General features: G+C 38.0%; 2 protein-coding genes and 1 pseudogene across 2 annotated transcripts; all 3 read left to right on the top strand.

Moving 5' to 3' along the window:
* The first annotated feature begins 1,302 nt into the window (after window positions 1–1,302).
* Window positions 1,303–3,722, top strand: LOC136747344 (olfactory receptor 1M1-like; annotated as a pseudogene).
* An 8,880-nt stretch (window positions 3,723–12,602) lies between these two features.
* On the top strand, window positions 12,603–13,586 carry LOC136747196 (olfactory receptor 51F2-like). Its single transcript, XM_066700149.1, has one exon. It carries the CDS (start codon window positions 12,603–12,605, stop codon window positions 13,584–13,586), a length of 984 nt encoding a protein of 327 aa, XP_066556246.1.
* A 5,166-nt stretch (window positions 13,587–18,752) lies between these two features.
* On the top strand, window positions 18,753–19,727 carry LOC136747194 (olfactory receptor 51F2-like). The gene has a single exon (XM_066700148.1). It carries the CDS (start codon window positions 18,753–18,755, stop codon window positions 19,725–19,727), a length of 975 nt encoding a protein of 324 aa, XP_066556245.1.
* The last annotated feature ends 2,746 nt before the right edge of the window (window positions 19,728–22,473 follow it).

The following is a 22,473-nucleotide window of genomic DNA, read 5'->3' as shown; positions in this document are numbered from 1 at the left end:
CCCTGTGGACAAAAACCAACACAGCAAGCAGACGGAATATATAAGACACTATGTAAGCACGACTATTATTTTTATAGTGTGCTATTTGTAGCAGAAACTGAAACAGAAGCGCACCGGAGCCCCGAAGTGCGGACGGAACAGAGTCAGACTAGCTAATAAAAAGATAATAACTAATAACACAAATGGACACAAACAATAATAACAACGTTGGTGACAGCACAGCCGTGAAGCCAACCAACCGAGCAATAATAATTGTTAATAAACAATCAGAGTCTAATGCACAAGACAAGACACGGAGAGCTCATGTTCTCAGGTCAAGGCGAAGAGGCAAAAGAGGACGAACCTGCGCTGACATCATGTTTTATAGAACAGGATGGACCTGTTCTGAGTGACGAGTGCAAGGGCCAACGCCAGCTTTGATAGAGTGATGTTTCGATCAGGTTCCCGTGGAAGTGCGCAGAGACCCCTCCCCCTTGGGCAGTGCTTCCGACTTGAAAGATAACTGAATTAAATGTATGTAGGTTTAGTTTACTAAAACTAACAAAGATTTTAGTACGTTTTTGTAGACTAAAAATTAAGTGCATGACTAAAATGTGACTATATCTCAGACACTTTAGTCAACCAGACAAAAACTGGTGACTAAATTAACACTGAGTACACGTCTCTCTGGAGTACAATCAGCTAGTGTAAATATCATGCTGCACTGCGTCCCCCATGTTAATGGCTATATAGGGAATTGTCTCTTTATGTTTGTAAAATGTCTTAGACTGCTACAAGAGGGATTCAAACCACTGGCAGTGTTATAAGAGCAAGAACAAGCAGAGAATTTTTTGTACTTCATACTTTTCCTGTTTTAACCGAAAAATATAGCAAGCATTAACATCAATTATACAGCACTTAAACTGACCTACATATGCATGCCATTGTATCTTGGTGAGTATCAGAAAACAGATTTAAAGTTGTTCAGTATTCCACTATTTAATTGTGCATTTCAATCTTAAATGAGAAGAATAAGCAATTATGTACTGTATGTGAAAGATGGATAACACTGAAAAACTTGTTTCAGAATTTAAAGAACAAAAGTTCTGTTTCACACTCTTCCTTCTCCTTTAAAAGTAATATTTACAAAATAAATGTTTTGATTATGTCATGCTATAGTATATTATGTTACTCTTGAATTTAGTTGATGAATGTCCTTTTGTGAAAGGAGTTTTCATTTTCCTCATCATTGAAGTCTTATTTATTTTAAATTATTTATTGAATGTAAAATAGGTCAGAGAAAACCCAGTGAAGAAGTCTGCCATGAGTTCCTTCAGTTCAGCAGTTTCTCCAAATGCTACAATTGTTCGACCTCCGTTCTTTTTTGTCAGTGGCTTTTCCAATATTCCACATGTGAAGTACTATTACATTTTCATGTGTTTTGTTTATGCTGTAACTGTATTAGGAAACTCCTTCATCATGCTCATTATATATATGGACAGAAGTCTTCACACTGCTAAGTATGTTATTGTTTTTCATGTAGCTCTATTGGACATGTTTGGCAGCACAGCTCTTATTCCAAAGTTTATTGACACCTTTATCTCTGGTAATCAGTTAATCGCATATGAAGCCTGCTTAGCCAATATGAGTTTTGTGCACTTCTTTACTTTCATGCAGTCACTTACTCTTGTTGTTCTAGCTTATGACAGATTCATTGCCATATGCTTTCCACTGAAATATAACGTCATTATTACTAATGTTGCAATGGTTGTGATTCTAGCAGTGCTGTGGACTTTGATAGGAGGGCTGGTAATTACATCTGTAGCTTTCATGACCAGGCTTTTGTTCAGTAAATCAATTGTGATAAACAGCTTTTACTGTGATTATGGACCCATGTATCGTATGGCCTGTAACAACAATTCTGCAAATTACATAATTGCAAAAATTGACATTGCACAGTATTGTTTGTTGGACCATTGGTTCTGATTGTAGCAACTTATATCTGTATAATATTTGCACTTTTAAAAATTGCTTCTCCAGAGGAACGATTAAGAGCAATGAAAACCTGCACCTCACATCTTATTGTAGTGGCACTGTTCTATCTTCCAATATCTTCCATCTATATTGCTGCAAATGTGACCATTGTTCATCCAAATGTCAGAATAATAAGTACATCTCTATCTTGCACCATTCCTCCAATGCTGAATCCTATCATTTATACATTAAAAACAGAGGAGATTATTAAAGCAATTCATAAGCTTTTCAAAAGAGTCAAGGTAATTAAACCAGAATTGAATCAATATCAATGATATTAGGTTGTTTATACTTTGGACCCTTGGCACAGAATATTGTATATTCATTTTAATTCCAACACACGGAGGAAAATAAATGAACTCATTCCCCTGCTATAAACTTTAACAACTATGCAGATTGCTACTGTCAATGTTTTGTTTGTGGTTAGATCAGTGTATATCCAGAGGACCTGTGCAGGGTTGAGTCTTATTTAATCTTCAACATTAATAATAAATAAACAAGTTTATTAACACTGAAGTGCAAATGTATAGTCTTAACATATGTGAATGTGATACCATTTGTCAATTCCATCGGTTAATACCAGGGTAGTAATACTATGTCAGTGCTTTAATGATGTACTCAAAACACTGTGGTATCATGGTGGGTTGGACCCAGTACCGGGGATCACAGGCATGGGCTTACGAAACACATAGGCAGTTTTACAGTGCAAAGTGTGATTTCTTGCATCCAGTGCGCCATGCTCAAAACAAAAGGACAAACGGAAAATGCCATAGAAAACTCTAGCTCGTCTCGAGCCTAAACAGTTGAATGAATCCCTACTCTACACATATATCTAATCAAAACAGGAACAAGATAAAACAATAACCAAACCAGTCCATAATACATTGTACAATGCAAGGCCAAATCCCATACCATAAGCAATCCTTCTTCTCAATTCTCAAACAATATCACTCCTCTCCAACTCCTTGGCTTTCCTCCTACTTCTCCACATCAGGAAGCCATCCTCTTCCTGTTTTATTGAGGAGGGGAGCCATTAATCAAACTACCAGGAAATTGCCCCCACCAGGGTTCGGGGACTGCCAGAGCCTAACAGTGCGGTCCTTTACTGTAATGCCCGTCACTGCATCAAAATACTTTACAAACTATCATTGATCCTAACCCTTAATTAAAATGATTTCAACGTATCGTCTTCTTTTCTAGGATGGCCTGTATGTGACTCTCACCTTTTATGAATGTGTCTTTTATGAATGTATATTATCTGGTTAAAAGTATGTTTTGGAAAATTCAAAATTGTCAGCATGTTCCATGATCTGTGAAATCTTGGACCATTCTAATTCATTATAAACTAAAAAGCAGTTTTAGATCAAGATCTTGAAATGGTTTTATATTTTTGTAATACCATGTAAGCATATCTATAATAAAGACATTGATATTGCTATTGTGTTCAATTATTCACTTCACTATTGATTGTGGTTATTTGTATCCATACATGTACATGTGGTTTCAGAAATTCTCAGGATACACCAATGAAGAAGTAACAAGTTTATTACAAATGATAAATACAAGTTAACCCGGAGCCCTCTTCTCACATGAAGTGAAGAAAAGAACTAAGGTTGTGAGTTGGAGAAGCCTTTTTACATCTTCAGATAGACAATATATATATATCCAACACATGGAGGAAAATAAATGAACTCATTTCCCGGCTATAAACAACTATGAAGGTTGCTACTGTCAATGTTTTGTTTGTGGTTAGATCAGCGTATATCCAGAGGACCTGTGGAGGGTTGAGTCTTTTTATTCTTTAGTACTCTTCAGCATTAATAATAAATAAACACGTTTATTAACACTGAAGTGCAAATGTATAGTCTTAATATAGGTGAATATGATACCATTTGTCAATTCCATCAGTTAATACCAGGATAGTAATACTATGTCAGAAAGAAAAAAGAAACCTCAGAATTTCAACTTTTAAACATGATATATCAACTTTAATAGTTAAATGGTGGAATTCCCTCTTTAAAACTGCAAAGATGTAGCTCCAACAAATGCTAAAGTGAGGATTGCATTGTGCTTCTACTTTAGACGTGTTTAGTAATAAGAAGATATTGGCAATGGTAGCACATGTTCTTGGTGTTATCATAACTTACAGGACTTTGAAGAGAGTTTGACATAAATGTGGGACTTTACAGGAGAAAACCATATTCAGACTTGATTCATTCACAAAATGAAATTGAGAAATTAGGACAGATGCAGGGTTATCGGTGGTTACATCTATGCAATCCAAAGAGGGTTATAGTTACACAGGATCCAATAAGGCCAATTCTAGATGTAACTGATCCTCAGGGTGTACAACTCAGGTGAGCTTGCTGTTTAGGAAGACGGCAATTAGTATATTTATGGAGTTATCATCTAAAGAAACAAAACATTTTAGCTCGTATCAGAAAGTAAATAGTCTCCACTGAGCAGGAAAGAATGGAATCATATGAGGAAATAGCACTACACATAGACTGTTGCTGGAGGCCTGCATGGTCATTGTGTTTCTCCCTTGCTAGAGTGGTAGTCTATGTGCATGGAGATCAACACAGAGGCAGTGGTATCGATTGTGTCAGACAGTCACCAAAAAGACATTGAAACTCTTTCCACTTCACCCAGCAAACGTGGTATTAAAGACATATATCTGAGAATCTGTGGCCATGAAAGGAATCACTGAGGTTAGAGTTCAGTTAAATGGACATACACTCACCTAAAGGATTATTAGGAACACCTGTTCAATTTCTCATTAATGCAATTATCTAACCAACCAATCACATGGCAGTTGCTTCAATGCATTTAGGGGTGTGGTCCTGGTCAAGACAATCTCCTGAACTCCAAACTGAATGTCTGAATGGGAAAGAAAGGTGATTTAAGCAATTTTGAGCGTGGCATGGTTGTTGGTGCCAGACGGGCCGGTCTGAGTATTTCACAATCTGCTCAGTTACTGGGATTTTCACACACAACCATTTCTAGGGTTTACAAAGAATGGTGTGAAAAGGGAAAAACATCCAGTATGCGGCAGTCCTGTGGGCGAAAATGCCTTGTTGATGCTAGAGGTCAGAGGAGAATGGGCCGACTGATTCAAGCTGATAGAAGAGCAACTTTGACTGAAATAACCACTCGTTACAACCGAGGTATGCAGCAAAGCATTTGTGAAGCCACAACACGTACAACCTTGAGGCGGATGGGCTACAACAGCAGAAGACCCCACCGGGTACCACTCATCTCCACTACAAATAGGAAAAAGAGGCTACAATTTGCACAAGCTCACCAAAATTGGACAGTTGAAGACTGGAAAAATGTTGCCTGGTCTGATGAGTCTCGATTTCTGTTGAGACATTCAGATGGTAGAGTCAGAATTTGGTGTAAACAGAATGAGAACATGGATCCATCATGCCTTGTTATCACTGTGCAGGCTGGTGGTGGTGGTGTAATGGTGTGGGGGATGTTTTCTTGGCACACTTTAGGCCCCTTAGTGCCAATTGGGCATCGTTTAAATGCCACGGCCTACCTGAGCATTGTTTCTGACCATGTCCATCCCTTTATGACCACCATGTACCCATCCTCTGATGGCTACTTCCAGCAGGATAATGCACCATGTCACAAAGGTCGAATCATTTCAAATTGGTTTCTTGAACATGACAATGAGTTCACTGTACTAAACTGGCCCCCACAGTCACCAGATCTCAACCCAATAGAGCATCTTTGGGATGTGGTGGAACGGGAGCTTCGTGCCCTGGATGTGCATCCCACAAATCTCCATCAACTGCAAGATGCTATCCTATCAATATGGGCCAACATTTCTAAAGAATGCTTTCAGCACCTTGTTGAATCAATGCCACGTAGAATTAAGGCAGTTCTGAAGGCGAAGGGGGTCAAACACAGTATTAGTATGGTGTTCCTAATAATCCTTTAGGTGAGTGTACTGCTCTATGTTGTTAAAAGTGACTACCCTTCTCTACTGAAATGTTCATGGATGGAGAGTATCAAACTGGACTCATGGAGACCCCATCCCGGTGTACCCACCATTTTAAAGAGACATCACAAAGTTTTTAAAACTGAGCTGGGCAGCATGAGAGGCATTACAGTGAAGATTGATATTAAACCAGACAGCAAACTGAAGTTACTAGAAGCTATCAGACTGAAGGTGGAGACTGACCTCGATGCTCTAGTGAAGGACCGAGTATTGGAGCCAATCAACAAGAGTGAATGGGCAATGTTCATCGTACCTGTCCTAAAGAAGGATGGGTCAGTCAGAATAAGTGGAGATTAGTGTTGTCAGCTGAGGAGTATCTGCTACTGCACATTGATGATCTGTTTGCAGCCCTAGCTGGGGGTCAAATGTTCAGTAATATCAACCTCTGCCAAGCCTACCTGCAAATGCACGTGGATAAAAAATCAAGGAAAATGTTGACTGTTATAACACAAAGGGCTGTTCAAGGACTACAGACTTCCTTTTGGAATCAGATCCACGCCAGCATTGTTCCAGAGGGCAATGGATCCATTCTTAAGTGAACTGCCAGGAGTCCAGTGCTACCTGGACGATAGCCTGGTTACTGGAAAGGATGGAGAGGACCATCTCTGGAACCTGGATGCAACCTTACAGAGGCTGCAGGACTGTGGACTCCACATTCAAAAAGACAAATGTGAGATTTTCCTGTCATTGATGGAATATCTAGGACATGTAATCAATGCCACCGGTCTTCACAAGGTCTCCCTCCAAGACCTAAGGTTATCTTGGATGCCCCAGCGCCTCAGAACATCAGCCAGCTGCAGTCCTTTCTGTGCTTATTGAACTATTCAGACTGCTTATTCCAAACTTAGCAATGTTGCTAAAGCCACTACATTTGTTACTGAAAAAAATTGAAGAAGCATTAGTTAAAACAAAGCAAGCAAGTCAGAGGCCCTGACACACTTTGACCCATCACTGCCACTACTACTTGTTTGTGATGCATTACATTATGGCGTGGGAACAGTCGTATCTCACCTAACTCCAAATGGTGAGGAGAAGCTTTAGCATCTAGAACACTGAACAAAGTAGAATATAACTATACCCAAATAGAAGGAGAAGCCCTAGGCCTTGCTTTAAGCATTTGCAAGTTCCATCAGTATCTGTTTGGGAGGAAGTTTAATCTTCTGACAGATCATCTTCAACTGACATGTATCTTTGAGCTGCACAGGGGAATTCCATCACTGGCAGCAAGCACAATGCAAATGTGGACTTTATCTGCTCATACCTACGACATCACATAGCGCAAGCCTGAACTTCACTACATTGCAGATGGAATTTCCAGGTTGCCATTACCTGTGGGGAAACCAGACACACGCCAAGAAGTGGAAGTGCAATGGAAGTGGAAAACACACCTATCACTTCAAAGTAAGTGCATAGCTACACTCTGCTATCTGAAGTGATGGTCATAATCGTTCAAGGCAATGTGACGGGAGGCACTGCTGAGCTGCAACCATACCTATCCAGGAGACTGTCAGTGCAGTCTGGATGGCCTCTGTGGGGAAGGAGAGTGATTATTCCACTATAGCTGAGGAAAGCAGCGTTGCATGCAATCACAATAATGCTTCTATTGAAAAGACCTTTGCACACTAACTTTGACCTTCCCAGACCACATAAGGAAAAGGAAGTAGTGAGGCATCAACAGAGGATCCAAGTCAAGAGAAGAGAGAAAAGATCCTACAGTCCTCATGCGCATGTACTAGCATGGAACTACCTCCATGGACTGAAATGGGTTTCTGCCACAGTCATCACAAAGACTGGTCCTGTATTGTATACAGTAAAAACTGCAGACAATCTTATCTGGAGAAGACCTACAGACCAGCTGCTTTTGAGGAAGGAAACACCTGCAGAGCCGAGAGCTGTGGGTCCAGAACTGTTTCTGGATGACACCTTGAACCAACGGCCTTTGCTGATTGGCTCATCTTCCCAACAATTGTATATTTGATATCAGAAAGCATGGATTAAATGTCACACCGGCTTGCCATAAGATTGTCTACATTTTGTATTTCACTAGGACCAGAAAACATTGCCACACGGATGCTAATGTTAAGTCATTTACATCGCAACTTACATCAAACTATCATTGAATGAAAATTAAATTCATATTTGAAGAGAAATTGAAAAAGAATATCAGGTTACAGCTGTATTGTTGAACCCTTCTTGAAAATAATTGGAAAAGGTGTTGAGATAAAGCAAACAGAAACGGTCTGCATACTATTATTAATATAATCATAATACAGTCTCTTCATGTATTTACAAATTATTCAGTTCTTTTATATGCAGACATGAACTCTGGTGTCATTTTTGCGAGACACATATTGTATAAGCAAGGATTGCATAAAAAACTAAAAAATCCTCTATAGTTCATTTGAAATTGTAATTAACAGGAAAGGTTGTGACAATATCAGGAAACAATAACACTTGTTTACAAAATACAAGAGATGCGTTAGAGATGACAGGAATGTGTATTACTGTTGTCATTATGCTTAGTATGGGCTCAAATTAGCACCAAAAGTAATGAATTAAAAAAATGTATATATTGTAAACAAAAAAAAAGGTGAGAAAAAATTGATGTTGAGATCAAAAATAAAAACATCGAAAGCAAAATGTATAGAATTGTAAACAAAAAAAAAAATATCAAAAGCAAAAAAAAAACCTTTTAAGCAAATAATGTTAAATCGAGAGCAAAACTCGAACTGATTGAGTCCATTTCACTGACGTGCTCGCCAGAGTCCCTGTCTTTGGTTGCAATGCTGCAGTCTTTGCTTTCACCACCAGTTTTTTTGCTTTCAATTTTTTATTTTGTTTACAAGTTTTGGCACTGTTTTGTTGTGAGGGCGGGATTTACAGGGAGTGGATCATGGGTCTCCATTGGTCCAGTAGGTTTGAGTGACGTTCTTCCTAACCCAATCAGGATGGGCTGGTCTGCGTTGGATTTCTTGGTTCTCCGGTGATCTCCGGTGTGGGACGGAAATCGATTGTCTCGGTTTCAACAGTAGCGCCAATTCTAGCAACACCTTAAACATCCTGTGTGTGCATAGCCCTGCAGTCAAAACCTGGAAAATCCCCACACTGGATCCCACCGCCTTCTTCAAAATATCCTCCCCCCATACAGCACTGAAACAAAACACAGGATTCACCTGCTAAGTGCAGAGTAAAATGTTTAATATGTTCATATTAATGTAACCTACAGAAGCACTTTAATTCAGCTCCTCAGATAACATAGCGTCAGACTGATGGAGCTCACATCATTTAGCAAGAGGCAAATGGAGGGGCATCATATTCATTAAGAGCATGTGATGGCCCAGTTTATGTTTAGGTGATAAACACAAACACACATACATACATACATACATACATATACATACACACAAGCACACATACACATATATATACACCGATCAGCCATAACATTATGACCACCTGCCTAATATTGTGTAGGTCCCCCTTTTGCCACCAAAACAGCCCTTACCCATCGAGGCATGGACTCCACTAGACCTCTGAAGGTGTGCTGTGATATCTGGCACCAAGACGTTAGCAGCAGATCCTTTAAGTCCTGTAAGTTGCGAGGTGGGGCCTCCATGGATCGGACTTGTTTGTCCAGCACATCCCACAGATTCTCGATTGGATTGAGATCTGGGAATTTGGAGGCCAAGTCAACACTTTGAACTCGTGATTCATCAGACCAGGCCACCTTCTTCCATTGCTCCGTGGTCCAGTTCTGATGCTCACGTGCCCATTGTAGGTGCTTTCGGCAGTGGACAGGGGTCAGCATGGGCACCCTGACTGGTCTGCGGCTATGCAGCCCCATACGCAACAAACTGTGATGCACTGTGTGTTCTGACACCTTTCTATCAGAACCAGCATTAACTTTTTCAGCAATTTGAGCTACAGTAGCTCGTCTGTTGGATCGGACCACACGGGCCAGCCTTCTCTCCCCACGTGGATCAATGAGCCTTGGCCGCCCATGACCCTGTCGCTGGTTCACCGCTTCTCCTTCCTTGGACCACTTTTGATAGGTACTGACCACTGCAGACTGGGAACACCCCACAAGAGCTGGAGTTTTGGAGATGCTCTGACCCAGTCGTCTAGCCATCACAATTTGGGCCTTGTCAAAGTCGCTCAGATCCTTACGCTTGCCCATTTTTCCTGCTTCTTACACATCAACTTTGAGGACAAAATGTTCACTTGCTGCCTAATATATCCCACCCACTAACAGGTGCCTAACGAGATTATCAGTGTTTTTCACTTCACCCGTCAGTGGTCATAATGTTATGGCTGATCGGTGTATATATATACATATGCACAGTCACCTACAAAATTACTGGTGCCACTGATAAAGCTGAGAATAAGGGTTGTATAAAATAAACACATGTAATATTTAGAAAGCGATTGTCCACAACTTTGATTAAAAACAATCTTTGTTCATAATTAAATTCTGAAGCCATGTATTTGCACCCACTCAGTCTATGGGTACAGTCAGTGGTAAAGTCAAAGATGTGTTGCAGAGTTGTTACTGGCAGACCAGAACCGTGAATTCCAACGCCAATCAGCCCACCCTGCTCACTGATTGGATTAGGAAGAACCGTCACTCAAACCTACTGGACCAATGGAGACCCATGATCCACGACTCACTGTAAATCCCGCCCTCACAACAAAACAGTTCCAAAACTCGTTAACGAATAAAAAAAATCGAAAGCAAAGATTACAGCATCGCAACCAAAGACAGGGACTCCATGTGAGTGCGTCAGTGAAATGGACTCAATCAGTTAAATTTTTGCTCTCGATTTAACATTATTTGCTTTCAAGTTTTAAATGTTTTGCTTTTTATATATTTTTTTGTTTACAATTCTATACATTTTGCTTTTGATCGTTTTATTTTTGATCTCAACATTAAAAAAAATCAACTTTTTTTTTGTTTACAATTTGTTACTTTTGGTGCTAATTTGAGCCTATAGCTTAGGACCAGAACTGAACTAACTGTGATGACCTTAAAATGATTGACAGGAGGGAGGGACTAGTGACTCGATTACTACAGTCTCCTAATAGGAAGATATTTTTTACATTGCCTAATGTTTATTAATGTTTATTTTGTCTCATTCTGAATGGGTGGGGAGGGGGTGACTACTCTAATAGTCGCCGACCAACAGTTGTGGAATTATCAATAGTCAAAATATTTGCCATGCACATGCACAACTAAGATCTGATTAAAGACATGAAGGACATACTATGTCTTTGGGATCCTCATTGAAGCTAACATTTGCCTATCTTACATCCTGCTGAATGCACTTCATGACCTCAGTGATCGTAGAAATAACAAATGACAAAACAGACTCCCAATTAAAGTGTTTACTAATTGAAAACCTTCGCCTTAATGTACCTTGCTGATTTTATCAATACATACTATGCATGATGAATCAGGTATAGATCTCTATTGTTCACTTATTGCCATGAAGTCAATGTATGGCCTGAAATTACTTTTTTATCTCTAATGTCTTCCTATTTGCAAATGCTGGTATAACAGTTATGTACTGTTAATAGCAATAATGAGGCTATTGAATGTTGTCACCATCAATCAATAAAGCTGGTTAATGTTACTTGGAAAAATCAGAGTAAATCAAAGACTTTCTTCAGAAGTCATACATTTTAATATTTTCATGGCTTCACAAAAAAACTATTAAACAAATCTCACCATTCATCTTCTCTTTTCCTACACACATGCTCAACCACCTCTATCAGTAAATTAACTACTTGTCTCTGGAGTACAATCAGTTAGTGTACAGATCATGTAACACTGCTTCCCCCATGATGATTGCTATGTAGGGCATTGTTGACTTATGTTTATAAAAGGCTGTTATCTTAGACCTCTACAAGAGGGATTCGAACCACTGGCAGAGTTATAAGAGCAAGCATTAACTACAACATTACAGCACTTAATCTGACCTGCTTTTGCCTATAGTTATATTTTGGTGAGTATCAGAAACAGACTAATGTTGTTCTGTATTCCACTATTGTAATGCATTTAAATCTAGAATGAAAATAATAACATTGAATCATCTTCAAAGCAATTGTGTGAAAAGTGGATAAAAACTCAAAAACCATATGCTGTATCAAATAGTGCTTTCATGTTCTCGTTCTTTTAAATATTTGCAAAATGCATGCTATGTTATTGGATGTCATCCTACAGTAGTCCAGTTTCTATTAGACTTGAATTTAAGTAAAGATTGTGCGATGCTTTCAATGAAAGGGATTTTCATTTTTCTTGACCTGAAATTATTATCATTATTATTATTATTATTTTGTGTGTAAGATAGGGTGGGGGTTAAGAATACATTATTATACAGTGGAGATTAAGGATTAAGCTGCAATTAAGGATGGGAGCTCTGTTGTTATTCTGCACTCCGTTTCCTATATAGAGAACTGAGAAAAATACAAACTGGAAAAAATTACCTGATCTGGAACTATTCTCTCTAGAGGTTTAGAAAAATACATAGTCTCATGACTCTTACAATTACAGGTCAGAGAAAGCCCGGTGGAAAAGTCAGCCATGATCTCCTTCAGTTCAGCAGTTTCTCCAAATGCTACGATTGTTCGACCTCCGTTCTTTTTTGTCAGTGGCTTTTCCAATATTCCACATGTGAAGTACTATTACATTTTCATGTGTTTTGTTTATGTTGTAACTGTATTAGGGAACTCCTTCATCATGCTCATTATATACATGGACAGAAATCTTCACACAGCTAAGTATGTTATTGTTTTTCATTTAGCTGTAGTTGACATGTGTGGCAGCACAGCTCTTATTCCAAAGTTAATTGACACCTTTCTCTTTGATAATCAGTTCATTGCTTTTGAAGCCTGCTTAGCCAATATGTTTTTTGTACAATTCTTTACTTTCATGCAGTCACTTACTCTTGTTGTTCTAGCTTATGACAGATTCATTGCCATATGCTTTCCACTGAAATATCACATCATTATTACCAATGTTGCAATGGTTGTGATTCTAGCAGTGCTGTGGATTCTGTCAGCAGGGCTGGTAATTGCAGGTTTAGCTTTCATGACCAGGCTTTCCTTCTGTAAATCAATTGTGATTAATAGCTATTACTGTGGTTATGGGCCGATGTTTCGTTTGGCCTGTAACGACAATTTTCCAAATTACATAATGTCAATAATGGGTATCACAATAATGTTTGTTGGAGCATTGGTTCTGATTGTAGCAACTTATGTCTGCATAATATTTGCACTGTTAAAAATTGCTTCTCCAGAGGAACGATTAAGAGCAATGAAAACCTGCACCTCCCATCTTATTGTAGTGGCACTGTTCTATCTTCCAATATCTAGCATCTATATTGCTGCAATTGTCACCATCGTTCCTCCAAATGTCAGGATAATAAGTACATCTCTGTCTTGTACCATTGCTCCAATGCTGAACCCTATCATTTATACGTTAAAGACAGAAGAGATTATTAAAGCAATTCAAAAGCTTTTCAACAGAGTCAAGATAATTAAACCAGAAGTGAATCAATATCAATGAGAACATTTTAAAGGAGTAATACATTAGGTGGTTTATATTTTGAAGTCTTGGCTTCAAAATTGGCTTCTAGTATATCAGTTTACTGTTTACTGTAATAGTTTTCATTCCAGCACACACAGGAAAATAAATTAACTAATTCCTTTGCTATAAACATTAACAACTAAGAAGGTTGCTACTCTCAATTTTGTTGTTTTTATGGGGTTAGATCAGTGGTTCCCAACCTATTTAAGGCCTCTTATTTAAAGCCTTATTAAAGCCCCAGATCATCTTTGATCAACATTTTGAAATGGTTTTATATTTTATTTAATATTACTTTATGTAAACATGGCTATAATAAAGACAATGTTATTGTTTAAAATTTCACTATAGATTGTTTATTTATAATTTTACATGTACAATAATTAATTTTAAGTGTAAAATAAATACAGTAGTGAACAAGGGTAATGTGTTCTGTAATTAAACATCAGAAAACTGAAGGAAAATCATACATCATTTTTACATTGCCAACATATTTTTTATGAGTCATGAACAGTGGCAAATGCTCTGGTTTATATGGATATAATTAACACTACAGCTAACAATAAAATAAAATAACCAGTGTAATTATTGTCGATTGAAAGGTTTTATTAAATACCTCAGAATACATTTTGAAAGCTGTAGAGAAATGATTATGCGGCTGGAATTTGAATGTAATATTATATGAATAATATATTTGCAGTAATATAAAATAATGGTCTGTATGTAACCTAGAGCTGACATGTGTAAATAGAATATTAGTATACCATGCCCGGGGCAGGATGTGGTTTAGTTTTGAGCTCCAGCTGTGTTGGGAGGTGCCAGGTCCGAACCTTTAAATAAAAAAAAAAATGTATTTAAAATAATTCAGACCAACATCGTATTAAATGTTTAATTTAGATAATAGGTTTGAGGTCTCGTTTGGAAAAAAAATAAAAATGCAATGGGAAATACAATTTAGCCTAAGCTATGTTTTTGTGTACCATAAAAAACTAAAACAAATATTCTGAAGAGAAAATATGATTGACTTTACTTGTTAAACAAATGTACTTTTAAAATATAATATGCTGCACACGATCTCAGAATTCACTCTTCAATGACTTTCCATTTGATAACATTTGAAAACTTCCTTAGCACCATACTAAAGCTGTTAATCAGCTAGTCTCCAACTTTGTTACGCTTCTTCTCTTGTTGCAATAGGTACTAATTTAGTACTCACCCGGGGGTGATCCCAAGACCGTACTAGCTAGTATGCAACTTAGTATATTGCAATTGACCCTAAGAGTCTAACAGAATAAAAATCTTAACACAATTCAGCTGTCTAGAACTAACCTGAACTAACAAACATTAGAGTAAAGGATATTCTGTGAATAGTAAACCTTGCAGTACAAAGCAAAATATATTGTGATACATCTTATGCCTCATTATCAATAGGCCGGGTACGAGCTCCTGAACTTTTTTAACCACTTCAACTCCAGATGAAAAAATGAAAACCCTTCACAGGTACCAGATTTAGAAAATAATTATAATAATGTTTTAATGTTTTGAAATTGTTTCAAATGTGAACATACAATGAATGAAATACAAAAAATAAACCAAAATGTGTTTTTTCATTAACGCTTTATGATCCCGTGTACTACATATGCATGTTCAATAAAGAGATAAAAACAAGGGTGTTTTTGTTTCAACAAAGAAAACAAAATGCAATATAAATAGCTTTTTAGTTTACAATATTATACTTTATAATGAATAACAAACTTTTGTAGTAATAAAAGCAATGCACTAAAATGCAAATAATCATAATTACCAAAACACTTGAATCACAAATACAAATAATATGTCATAAAGTGGAACTCATATGAAAATAATAAACAATACACTGAAACGCAAATGAAAATAATACACTGAAAAGCTATCATAATAAACAATTAAATGTAATTATCAACTAAAACGCAGTCACTATCAAAACCTGTGCAATTTATTGAAATGTTCAAAATAACAAGCTTGGACTGATGCAATACAAATACGCTACAGGTCTTTGCGCAGCATTGTGATGGATCTTGCTGGTGCAGATGCCTGCGCTATTACTTTGTATTCAGCACTGTTTTCTTAACGTATCTCATCACATCATTTGTCACCTGTCTGTATGAGCTAGTAGATATGCCTTTCTGTAATTGATTGAGGAGACACCGTTTGTGGCTTTTAAACAGTGAAACTTGATTCCCTTAAATTATTATTCTCTAGATATGCATAGTATAACTGCCAACATATTATTATTGTTATTATTTTACGTATGCCCTTGCCCAGGGCAAATTACAGCTGAAACAAAATAAATACATTTCAAGAATAAACGTATTGTAAGAGCAGGTAGAATATAGCAGTTTTTAATTTAACTGTGTACACTTTTCAGTCATTGCATTTATAAATGTAAAAACTAGTCCTACTAAGTGCATAGTGCATTTGAACATAATATACACATTTCAATAATCCCATTACATTATATGCACTGTAAGCAATAATGACGCTATTGAATGTTGTCAACATCAATCAATATCACGTTAATGTTACTTGGAGAATACTATAATCAGAGAATTTCTTCAGAAGTCAGACCTTTTAATATTTGATTGGCTCCACAAAAAAAAAAAGATTAAACAATCTCACTATACACTCACCTAAAGGATTATTAGGAACACCATACTAATACTGTGTTTGACCCCCTTTCGCCTTCAGAACTGCCTTGATTCTACATGGCATTGATTCAACAAGGTGCTGAAAGCATTCTTTAGAAATGTTGGCCCATATTGATAAGATAGCATCTTGCAGTTGATGGAGATTTGTGGGATGCACATCCAGGGCACGAAGCTCCCGTTCCACCACATCCCAAAGATGCTCTATTGGGTTGAGATCTGGTGACTGTGGGGGCCAGTTTAGTACAGTGAACTCATTGTCATGTTCAAGAAACCAATTTGAAATGATTCGACCTTTGTGACATGGTGCATTATCCTGCTGGAAGTAGCCATCAGAGGATGGGTACATGGTGGTCATAAAGGGATGGACATGGTCAGAAACAATGCTCAGGTAGGCCGTGGCATTTAAACGATGCCCAATTGGCACTAAGGGGCCTAAAGTGTGCCAAGAAAACATCACCCACACCATTACACCACCACCACCAGCCTTCACAGTGGTAACAAGGCATGATGGATCCATGTTCTCATTCTGTTTACGCCAAATTCTGACTCTACCATCTGAATGTCTCAACAGAAATTGAGACTCATCAGACCAGGCAAAATTTTGGTGAGCTTGTGCAAATTGTAGCCTCTTTTTCCTATTTGTAGTGGAGAGGAGTGGTACCCGGTGGGGTCTTCTGCTGTTGTAGCCCATCCGCCTCAAGGTTGTACGTGTTGTGGCTTCACAAATGCTTTGCTGCATACCTCGGTTGTAACGAGTGGTTATTTCAGTCAAAGTTGCTCTTCTATCAGCTTGAATCAGTCAGCCCATTCTCCTCTGACCTCTAGCATCAACAAGGCATTTTCGCCCACAGGACTGCCGCATACTGGATGTTTTTACCTTTTCACACCATTCTTTGTAAACCCTAGAAATGGTTGTGCGTGAAAATCCCAGTAACTGAGCAGATTGTGAAATACTCAGACCGGCCCGTCTGGCACCAACAACCATGCCACGCTCAAAATTGCTTAAATCACCTTTCTTTCCCATTCAGACATTCAGTTTGGAGTTCAGGAGATTGTCTTGACCAGGACCACACCCTAAATGCATTGAAGCAACTGCCATGTGATTGGTTGATTAGATAATTGCATTAATGAGAAATTGAACAGGTGTTCCTTATAATCCTTTAGGTGAGTGTATATCGTCTCTTTTCCTACACACATGCTCAACAACCTCTATCAGTAAATGAACTACACGTCTCTGGAGGACAATCAGTCAGTGTACAGATCATGCTACACTGCTTCCCCCATGTTGATTGCTGTGTTGGGCATTGTTGACTTATATTTATAAAAGGCTGTTGTCTTAGACTGCTACTAGAGGGATTTGAACCACTGACAGACAGACAAGAGCAAGAACAAGCTGAGAAAAATGTACTTTACGCTATTATTGCTTTAACAGAAAAAAGGAAGCATTTACTACAGCTTTGCAGCATTTAAACTGACCTGTGTACTGCTGTAATTATATGTGGGTGAGTATCAGACACAGACTTTAATTTGTTCAGTATTCCTTCATCTCATTGTCCACAGAACACAAATCAAAACAATGTATGTGAAAGGTGGATAAAAACTCAGATACGTGTATCAGGATTTAAAGAAACTCTTTCACAAACAGCACATACTGTAGCACATATAGTGCTTTTCTGTTCTCTTCCTTCCTCTTTTTAAGTAGTATTTACCAAATGCATGCCTTGTTGTTTGATTACGCCGTGTAATACTTTTTTTTTTTTTTGGTGTTCCTGGGTAGTAAGTGTTATTTCCTAATTGCTTATGCCTCAAAAGTATAGAAAATGGCTATTATTCCCTACAAACTTTTGTGACCAGGACAGTGACATTTTGAAATGTAACTATTTCCAATGAGAAAATGGGTAAATTTTTGTGTCTTTTCGTTCGCATAAAGTCAGAAATAACAACGTATGAATCCAAATTAACATGTATTTTTACTAAAGTAATACAAAAATGACTACAAAAGATTTAGAAGTGAGTAGTTTTACAAGATTCACGATAATACTGTAAATACAGTATAACCGTGAATCTTGAAAAACTACTCGCTTCATATGTTGTTTTTTTCTGACTTTAAGTGAACGAAAGACACAAATTTGCCCGTTTTCTCATTGGAAATAGTTACATTTCAAAATATGACTGTCCTGGTCACGAAAGCCATTTTCTATACTTTTGAGGCACAAGCAATTAGGAAATAACACTTACAACCCAGGAACAAAAATTGTGTTACATAGTGTTATTATTATTATTATTATTATTATTATTATTATTATTATTAATATTTATTTATTAGCAGACGCCTCTTGAATTTAGTTAATGAATGTCTGATGTTTTCTTGTGAAGGGAATGTTCATTTTTCTCAATGTGGAAGTTTTCTTTATTTGTATTGTAAAATAGGTCAGAGAACCTTGTGAAGAAGAAGTCTGCCATGAGCTCCTTCAGTTCAGCAGTTTCTCCAAATGCTACAATTGTTCGACCTCCGTTCTTTTTTGTCAGTGGCTTTTCAGATATTCCACATGGGAAGTACTATTACATTTTCATGTGTTTTGTTTATGTTGTAACTGTATTAGGGAACTCCTTCATCATGCTCATTATATACATTGAGAGAAGTCTTCACACCGCTAAGTATGTTATTGTTTTTCATTTAGCTGTAGTTGACATGTGTGGAAACACAGCACTTATTCCAAAGTTAATTGACACCTTTCTCTCTGGTAATCAGTTAATCACTTATGAAGCCTGCTTAGCCAATATGTTTTTTGTACACTTTTTTACGTTCATGCAGTCACTTACAATTGTTGCTCTGGCTTATGACAGATTTATTGCCATATGCTTTCCACTGAAATATCATGTCATTATTACTAATGTTGCAATGGTTGTGATTCTCGCAGTGCTGTGGACTCTGACAGCAGGGCTGGTAATTGCAGCTGTAGCTTTCTTGTCCAGGCTTTCGTTCTGTAAATCAATTGTGATAAACAGCTATTTTTGTGATCATGGACCCATGTATCGTATGGCCTGTAATGACAATTCACCAAATTACATAATTGCAAAAATTGCTATCACAATATTGCTTGTTGGACCATTGGTTCTGATTGTAGCAACATATATCTGTATAATATTTGCACTGTTAAAAATTGCATCTAGAGAGGAACGATTAAGAGCAATGAAAACCTGCACCTCCCATCTTATTGTAGTGACACTGTTCTATCTTCCAATATCTATCATCTATATTGCTGCAAATGTCACCATTGTTCATCCAGATGTCAGGATAATAAGTACATCTCTGTCATCCACCATTCCTCCAATGCTGAACCCTATAATTTATACGATAAAGACAGAGGAGATTATTAAAACAATTCAAAAGCTTTTCAAAAGAGTCAAGATAATTAAACCTGAAGTGAGTTAATGATTATATATATATATATATATATATATATATATATATATTAGTATACACCGATCAGCCATAACTTTATGACCACCTGCCTAATATTGTGTAGGTCCCCCTTTTGCCGTCACAACAGCCCTGACCCGTCGAGGCATGGACTCCACTAGACCTCTGAAGGTGTGCTGTGGTATCTGGCATCAAGATGTTAGCAGCAGATCCTTTAAGTCCTGTAAGTTGCGAGATGGGGCCTCCATGGATTGGACTTGTTTGTCCAGCACATCCCACAGATGCTCGATTGGATTGAGATCTGGGGAATTTGGAGGCCAAGTCAACACCTTGAACTCATGATTCATCAGACCAGGCCACCTTCTTCCGTTGCTCTGTGGTCCAGTTCAACGGATGCTCACGTGCCCATTGTAGGCGCTTTCGGCAGTGGACAGGGGTCAGCATGGGCACCCTGACTGGTCTGCGGCTACGCAGCCCCATACGCAACAAACTGCGATGCACTGTGTGTTCTGACACCTTTCTATCAGAACCAGTATTCACTTTTTTCAGCAGTTTGAGCTACAGTAGCTCGTTTGTTGGATCAGACCATATGGGCCAGCCTTCGCTCCCCACATGCATCAATGAGCCTTTGCCGCCCATGACCCGGTCCACCGCTTTTCCTTCCTTGGACCACATTTGATAGGTACTGACCACTGCAGACCGGGAACACCCCACAAGAGCTGCAGTTTTGGAGATGCTCTGACCCAGTCGTCTAGCCATCACAATTTGGCCCTTATCAAAGTCGCTCAGATCCTTACACTTGCCCATTTTTCTAACACATCAAATTTGGGGGCAAAATGTTCACTTGCTGCCTAATATATCCCACCCACTGACAGGTGCCATGATAACAAGATTATCAGTGTTATTCACCTGTCAGTGGTCATAATGTTATGGCTGATTAGTGTATAACAATTTGGTTACAAAGATGTCTGAACCTGCATTCCCTTCTTATATGTTCTGAAGATATAGTTGGATTTTTTTTTGTTTTTTTGTTTTAGGTATAATGCTTTCATTTTCAGCAGGCTAATGTTAGCAGTGTGTCGCTAGCTTAGACATGAATGTGAATGATATAGGTTAGCAAGGAGAGATGCTAGTATCACCTGGATTGACAGGTAAAGAATCCAGTATAATTATCTATATATTAATTAAACATTACAAGTAATACTGACATAATAACAAGCAAACTGTTATTTTGCTAACCAGGCTGTTTTTCATAGGCTGGCCTCTCAATTTCACAGTGCAGGGTACATCTGTTTCAACGATACAGGAACCCAAAGCCCAGAGACCTGACCCTAAGGCAACACTTCTTGCAAGCACGTGACTGGACCCTGCTCACAGCACCACATGTAATTTTTTCTGTGAATGCTGTTACATTTTGTTATTCGGAGTGACTCATCTGAGGTTGTGGGCTTCCATGTTCCATGCTTCTATGCCGGCATACCAAATAAATATATTATTCTCTACTTTGAAAAGCCTGCTTCTTTAAAAATGATCAACAGGTAATAAACAAATAATAAAGTGAATTAAGCACGTCACACCACGCTTGTCACATAAGTACTTAGTATTTCAACAATTCATTTTCAAACACAGATGTGCAGGATTTGTATAAACACTTAAAGAGGTGTGAGAATGGAACCCCATCTAGCTACTAGGATAGTTCTGCATAGCACTACATACTCCGGTTATACCAGATTCTCATATTTAAAAAATGTATCATTTTAAAAAGCTGTAATTTTGACTTGTATGGCCTCACATAGTTAGTACAGTAGTCTTAGCAGTGAGTTAAAGACTATAGATCAAACACACCTATGTTTTATGTAAAAATACATAACTCAGACCATGACCATGACACCGAACTCCATAAAACTATATTCATTACTATTTTTTACATAATAATGTACATTAGTACTGAAACTATTCAAGTATGGAATTCATTGTATGACACAGATAATTATTAATAATAATAATAATAATAATAATAATTATTATTATTATTATTATTATTATTATTATTATTATCATCATTTATTGGCAGATGCCCTTATCCAGGGTGACTTACAACATAAGTGCAAAACAAAGTGCAAAAATACAGTTAAGTAAAGGCATCAAACATTACAAATTCAATTTACATAAAACATAGCAATTCAAAATATAATTCATTTTACAACTTCCAATTTACATAGGCAAGTACAGTAAGTGAGGTCCTACATCCTGGATGGTGAAAGCTAAGTGCTGTCAAGATGTAGGGTCACAGTCAAGGGCTACGGGAAAGGTAGCAAGGAGGAAAACAATCAAGAATGCAAGAAGCATAATAAAACTCTGAAGTGCTATCTAACGGGGATTAAAAGGACTAATATTATAAGTACTGTCTGAAAAGATGTGTCTTGAGTAAGCACTGGAATGAGGTCAAGGACTCTGCTGTTTTGACTTCAGTGGGCAGGTTGTTCCACCATTTAGGGGCCAGGGATGAGAAGGAGTGGCTCTGGAGGAAGGAGAGTGGAGAGGAGGTAGAGTTAGTCTTCTGGCACTGGAGGAGCGCAGTGGTCTGGAGGGGATGTATGGAGAGATGAGGGACTGAAGGTAGCTTGGTGCAGTGTGGTCGAGACAGCGGTAGGTGAGGGTCATTGAACTGAATGCGTGCCAGTATCGGGAGCCAGTGGAAGGAGCAGAGCAGTGGAGTAGCGTGTGTGAATCAGGGCGGAGAGAATACCAGGTGAGC

This window comes from Amia ocellicauda, chromosome 3 (genome assembly GCF_036373705.1).
Source record: "Amia ocellicauda isolate fAmiCal2 chromosome 3, fAmiCal2.hap1, whole genome shotgun sequence".
NCBI classification, from domain to species: Eukaryota; Metazoa; Chordata; class Actinopteri; order Amiiformes; family Amiidae; genus Amia; species Amia ocellicauda.
Note: the sequence above shows the minus strand (reverse complement) of the source record. Positions and strands in the feature narration are given on the sequence as shown.